The sequence below is a fragment of the Sphaeroforma arctica genome (assembly GCF_001186125.1).
Source record: "Sphaeroforma arctica JP610 unplaced genomic scaffold supercont1.35, whole genome shotgun sequence".
In the NCBI taxonomy this organism is placed as follows: domain Eukaryota; class Ichthyosporea; order Ichthyophonida; genus Sphaeroforma; species Sphaeroforma arctica.
In genome coordinates, this window is record NW_014040523.1 from 185,455 (window position 1) to 192,242 (window position 6,788).

General features: G+C 44.2%; 2 protein-coding genes across 2 annotated transcripts; both read left to right on the plus strand.

The window, feature by feature from the left end:
* Positions 1 to 1,542: 1,542 nt before the first annotated feature.
* SARC_00990 (hypothetical protein) lies at positions 1,543 to 3,203 on the plus strand (the record flags this gene model as incomplete). The annotated part of the gene is made up of 3 exons (XM_014305322.1): positions 1,543 to 1,772; positions 2,437 to 2,677; positions 3,018 to 3,203. 3 exons carry the CDS (start codon positions 1,543 to 1,545, stop codon positions 3,201 to 3,203), a joined length of 657 nt encoding a protein of 218 aa, XP_014160797.1.
* Positions 3,204 to 3,216: 13 nt separating this feature from the next.
* On the plus strand, positions 3,217 to 5,394 carry SARC_00991 (hypothetical protein; the record flags this gene model as incomplete). Its single annotated transcript, XM_014305323.1, has 4 exons — positions 3,217 to 3,286; positions 3,754 to 3,905; positions 4,886 to 5,008; positions 5,338 to 5,394. The coding sequence occupies 4 exons, from the start codon at positions 3,217 to 3,219 to the stop codon at positions 5,392 to 5,394; spliced, it is 402 nt and encodes a 133-aa protein (XP_014160798.1).
* Between the last annotated feature and the right edge of the window lie 1,394 nt (positions 5,395 to 6,788).

Genomic DNA, 6,788 nt, shown 5'->3' on the forward strand with positions numbered 1-6,788 from the left:
AAGCCCGCAACCGTTGCGCACGAGTCATGACAGCAACTGCACGGGTCTGATGCGCCTCAAACTCATGCGCGGCCCGACTCACAGACTCCTCCAACACCAATTCTCCAGGCATGACAGCGGTCGTCATAAAGGTACATGAACCCACCACATGCTCAAGTGGTCGTATGAAAAAGCCTCCTAGCCTGGGGTCACGTCCACACCGAACAGGCTTCGTAACTACACCAGCCTCTACCGGGACCACGCGATCCTGCACCATACAGGACTCCAAGTCATCCAGTCGTACCATCACCGCGCCAACCACAGCACTGATCACAGGCCGATGCGCATCCACCATTGTCCAAAACTCCTCAGCCAACGTGAACTTCTCACAACGAGGACTAAGATGACAAATTAACGTCACAAATGGCGGCGGCGACATCGCCTCACGCCCATGCTTCAAAAACACACCATGCTTAGGTGGAATAACAATTGGCGTATCCGCCAACAATGGGACCAACTGCTTAAACCAAGCAGCCTCAGGATAATACGGCACCACCAGCGTCGCAGTGGCTCTATCTGACTTCACCCGTTGAACAACAGCATCCAACTTGGAAAACGGAGCATTCATGTACCAACGCCGCCCGAACCAAGTGTCCAAAGCAAACACCCCACCGTCTAAAGTGGGCGAATAGTATGGCACCATCAAGTTATTGCCCGGCAATGCAAACCCTTAAAACTCGGAAATGTACAATATTTACCAACTTTGATCTCTGTGTGCGATGCAGCTTTTATTACTTATTTCAGCTGAGGTGCTTGTAGGATTGAAACCAGGTGTGTTGGTGTAAACGGTGTTTAATTTGTGTCAATTGTGATCGCCAATAGTATATATAGCGGACGCTACGCTGCCGTATGACCACACACCAACGATACTACTTAGCTATCACAGCTTAAACGTGAGCAAAAGTTATACACCTTTCTTCAACACGAAGAAGTAAACACCTCAAAGTGACAACAATCTGGCAGCCTGCTACTAATTCGGATGCGACTGGATATCTCTTTACTGGTTGCAATACTTGCCGTTACATACTACTACTTTTTACTGCCAGTTACAGTCGAATACTTATTTAAAACAACTTCAGTCGAAGAACAAGTACATTCGGTTACCGAGAACACCCAAGCTACTATGTCGAATGTATGCTACCATGTACACAGAAAATAATGGCGGTTGTACTTGGCTACATAAGTGTCGGTCTCTACGCTTTGCTTTGTGTCTTTGTGTCTACTTCAGCAGTAGAGTATCAACGACAGCTGCTTCGCTTGAATGACAAATCAGTAGCAGTGTGAATCTTGCCGATTTGTTATGATATTTAGCGTAGAGAGTCTCGGCATAAACCGCACGTACGTTGAATTTTGTAGAATGTGTGTGTCTCATTGATATTGAACTTCTCATATGACGTCTGCGATTTAAAGAACTATAGTTGAACCTACCCGTACTGTGCAAAGTATATGTGTGTAATCATTCATCCATCCTCATGTGCCATGCTTCAGATACCAATCCATACAATGTGGTGTATCGTTGATCTGACAATCCACACCATACCATCCTTCATTTTGCCACAGATACTGTCACGTAGTGTTGTTCAGAGCGTGCTCTCAGTTGAACAGGCCGAGGGTGCCGGTGCCCGTGTGCGCCGGTCTATTGGAGGTAGACAACTGCGCAACTTTGACCCGTTTCTAATGCTGGATGAGTTCAAGGTTAAGGCCCCCAATGGCTTTCCCACGCATCCACACTGGTATGTACTCGTTTGTTATTTTTGGAAAAGAGAGACTACCACGATGATCAGAATATCTGAATATGACTCCTGTTATAGCTCTGGGATGTTCGTGTGTATCTGGAGGCTCGTCTTGTACGCTCGTAGTGTTCATTCACATTCCCGATTGGTTGGTGTGTCACTTGTTGTAAATTCTCTATTCCACTAATCAGTACAGTCCTGTGGTCCGGTCCTAAAATAATCCTCTAGGTGCGGTGTTCTAGTATGCTTACACTGCACGAACAATGTTCAATGAAGCTGTTCCCAAGACAACTGTCAAGTGAAAATACGTATCCTTCGGTCTCGATTGACAGAGTTTTCGAGATATAGTTGTAAGTTCACGTACGCTTTTATGGCTACATTGTGCTTTTCATGGAAGAGTCAGTGGAAGTGAGAGTGTGCTCGTATCGAATCCGTATGTGTACGCTGAATAGATACAGCCACGCCACCGGAAGAAACTGTATCTACCACAGATATGTGTGGAGAATGCAAGTGTATTTAACGCCACCGGAAGAAACTGTATCTACCACAGATATGTGTGGAGAATGCAAGTGTATTTACAGTGTTGAATTCTCAGCCCAAACCAACGCGCGAGCATCATAAATCACTGTGTAGATAAATTCATATGGAACAATTCGCTTCACAGGGGATTTGAAACAGTCACGTACATGCTCCAGGGGGCCGTTTCCCACGAAGACTTTGCCGGCCACCAGGGAGTTATATATCCCGGCGATTTGCAGTGGATGACCGCGGGACGGGGGATCATGCACAGTGAGAAACCGTATGGCACAGGGGAGTCAGCAGGTCTGCAACTGTGGGTGAACTTGGCGAAGGAGTACAGAATGGTCAAGCCAGCGTGCCAAATATGGATATCTATTTGTTGGTACGTATTCGATATTTAATGGTACGGATTAGAGATTTAATAGTACGGATTAGATTTTGATGAAGGGTCAGCTGCCGATTCTTTTATAATAAGAGCTCGATTGGTGTGTTCACCCTTTCTGGGATCGATCCCTTATTCCCATACAATGAACACTATGTCTCTATGTACAATGGCTTGGTCGTGCCTGGGTAAGCAACCTAGCCCCTCGACCTTATTGCCAAGCGTAGTGTATCGAGTGCGTGCTTGTCAGTTATATGTTCTATTCTTTCGAGGATATAACAGTACAGTATATAATAAAGCATCTGCTAACTTTTTATCGAGGTGACCTATCCTTTGCCCATCAGGAACTTAGAAGCAAGGACATAAGCAAAGTGGAGAAGGACGGTGTGCACATAGCCGTCATCGCAGGCAAGGCGATGGATGTGGAGAGTGTGGTGTACACACGCACCCCTACAATGTACCTGGACGTCACAATGCAGCCCGGAAGCAGCTACAGTCAGGCAATCCCCAGTGATATAGCATATGTTTAGAACACCTGCTACGATGTTTGCACAAGGTTCACATGTATGGATGCGCCCCAAGCGCACCAATACGAATATACGGCATTGCATTCGTATGTAGTTGTGCGTAATCTTGCCTGTATTCGGTAGTGAAAACGTTTATACGTATTCCAACCCATGGCATAGCTGACTTTGGTGCAAAGTCTGGTCGTGGGGTGCACATGTTTGTTTTATAGTTAGTATTCTATCGTTCGATACCTTTGTGCTTGTGCATGTGTGTCCGCTTGTACATGTGTGTCAGTACGCATGTATGTACTCCCGTTCCAATCGACCTTTGCATATCTGCAAGGGTGCGGCAAGCGGTGCTTAACGTTATCAGACACAGCTGCTCACATATGTATGGGACGCCAATTGAAAGAACATGATAGCTGCCATGCTACACGCGCATGTGTACACAGGTTCATACGTACAGAAGGGCGTCTCCTGTGCTTATAAAGCTTTCATGAGAAGTCAAAGCCCACGAACGCACATAAACGTACCTCAGACTTAGACTACCACACCCTACGCTTATATGCCACAGATTATAACGCGTTCGCATACACGTTGAGTGGCCAAGCCGTATTTAGGACCGAGGGAAGCACAACACCGTCTGACGCGCACTATACCGTTGTGTTCTCGTGGCAAGAGGGGGAGTCAGGCATACACATCTCTGTGCCTGCCGATGCCAAAGCGGTGTGTGTGTTTGTGGCGTTTGCATATCAGTATCATGGGTGCCTGGTTAAACGTCTATATCAAAGTCAAGGAACTCCTTGGCTAGACTAATACACGCATCATAGTGCCGGCCTAAGCCAGAGAGGTGCTACTGTGTGTTAGTATGTAGTTAATGTGACTGTGTGTTAGTATGTAGTTTTTGTGACTGTGTGTTAGTGTGTAGCTATTGTGACTGTGTGTTAGTGTGTAGTTATTGTGACTGTGTGTTAGTGTGTAGTTATTGTGACTGTGTGCTGTGTGTTAGTGTGTACTTTTTGTGACTGTGTGTTAGTGTGTAGTTATTGTGACTGTGTGTTAGTGTGTAGTTATTGTGACTGTGTGTTAGTGTGTAGTTATTGTGACTGTGTGTTAGTGTGTAGTTATTGTGACTGTGTGTTAGTGTGTAGTTATTGTGACTGTGTATTAGTGTGTAGTTATTGTGACTGTGTGTTAGTGTGTAGTTTCTGTGACTGTGTGTAAGTGTGTAGTTATTGTGGCTGTGTGTTAGTATGTAGTTAATGTGACTGTGTGTTCGTATGTAGTTGATGCGACTGTGTTGTGCTTCAGGTCTGTTGCTTGGCTGACATCATACGGTTCGCAGACCCTCCTGCAATAGTTTTGCACTCCACTCGTAGTGCGTAAGAATGTTACATCTTGTTTCCTCTCGCTCGACCCATCTACCCGAGGCACCGCGTGAGTAAGCGTTGAACTAGGCTTCACGTATTGTATCCGAGTACAAACGTTAGACCAGTTTTTGCACAGTGTATTAAACTTTGAGACGTATACTACGCGGCTGCTGCTAGTGCGCTCGATCGTACTGGTCTTGGTGACAGCTACTTTACGCTTTCACACCGGTGTTCATTCATGGTTAGGCAAACCAACATTGCCAAGCACCCACCCACGTGACGATTGTGCATGCTAAATGAAAATTCACACACTTCTCTTGACTTACTGTGCTATAGCCAGCGAGGTTTGTTCTGCTCGGTGGAAGACCAATCAATGAACCGATAGTACAACATGGCCCGTTTGTGATGAACACGCAGGCTGAGATTAGGCAAACCTTCGAGGACTTCTCGAATGCAAAGGTACTTAGACCTGTCGTTGTTAGGTATACTTGAGCACAAAATCAGACAAAGGTTTGATGCGTGTCCAAATACGAAGCTTCGTGGCTGTGTCTGTTTTGCCTTCTATATGCAGCTGATAACATATTATTTGAATTAATTTGCATTAGTTTCTTGGTATTGATAAGTTTCCTTTAGAATGCTTTCTATATGCAGCTGATATCAGATTACTTGAATTAATTCGCATTAATTCCTTGCTACAGATAAGTTTCCTCTACAACTCTTTCTATAAGCAGTTGATCCCATATCACTTGAATTAATTCGCATTCGTATTTCGCCCCTTTGACCGGCAGAATGGATTTGAAGGTGCAGACACATGGCAAGCCACTCAGGATGTGAGTTTGGATTAGCTAGCCCGCATGTAGGTACCGCAAATAGTTGCCGTACATACATAAGAATAAGTACAATAGTTAACGTACATCAGAACAAGTACAATATTAAACGTACATCAGGACAAGGACAATAGTTAACGTACATAAGAACAAGTACAATACAAGAATGTCCACGACTGAATTGTTTCAGCGCAGGTCTAAGGTACTACATATATATTCCCTTTTACGGAAAGACTGCCGATGACTGGGCCATTTGATACACAGCCAATACTAAGGAAATACACAACCAATAATAAGAAGATTGAACCATACAAACGCACTAGCTTAACGTCACATAAACTACATGATACAGGATGAATAAACCATACGTAACGTACTAGCTTAACTTTATATACAATACACGTTACAGGAATAATGAACCATACCTAACGTACTAGCTTAACATTATATACACTAATTGAAAATAGCTATATCGTTTTCAGCGAAAAGCCGGCACGCGGACACTGTAGGTGATCCCCTCTGACAGTGACAGTGTTTCAACACGAAGCCCAGAGGCCGAAACAAAGGGGCTTCATTTCAATCATTTGGCCCGAAGCCGAAATGTCAATGAACGCATATCCCGCCCTTTCTACAGTCAACAATCTGATTGGACGCGTACCCACTGCAGAGTAGCGAATTAGCCAATGGTTTCCGAGCAAGTTTTGATTGTGCAATACAGCCGGCTTCTGAGTTCACTCAGTTCAGTTCAGTTCTGACTGTAGTGAGTAGTGACTAATACTTTTAAAAAGTAGCGATTATTAATGCATACATACTGAGTACTGACTACATATGAATTGCCAAATAAACATACATACAGTACTAGAAAAGTCATGTCTATTATATTATAAAGCATGTTAGCAGGATCCTCGACAAGCCAAGCAATGCAAGCTTTGCGGCCAGCCTAATAACCTCTACCCATGGGCTATGTATCACACGGGAGCGGTCAGCAGGAGTGATGGTCTAAGTCCCCACGATACCACTGTAATGGATAGTATCAAGTTGGGTGATATCGGGGAGAAGACACCGATACGAGAATCGAGCACACTCAAACACCACACCTTTCAACTTAGCACGGCAGTCTATGCACATGTACAACATATTGAAGGATTCCAGATGAAATCTGAGAACTACACCGTAGTTCAATTTTAGCAAGCTAGTGCGGAATAAATATCTTACATATACATACAAATATATATATGTATACATATACGAATATATATATAGTCTTATTTGTAATTATATCCTATCTCTGTTACTGGAGTCAATCCTTAGCGCTTAGAGCAGCGTATGCACCGTTTTGCTACCATATCCATTTATACGCATGTGTGTAGTGTCTGGCCTAAAACAACCGATATATATACACCACTTAACTT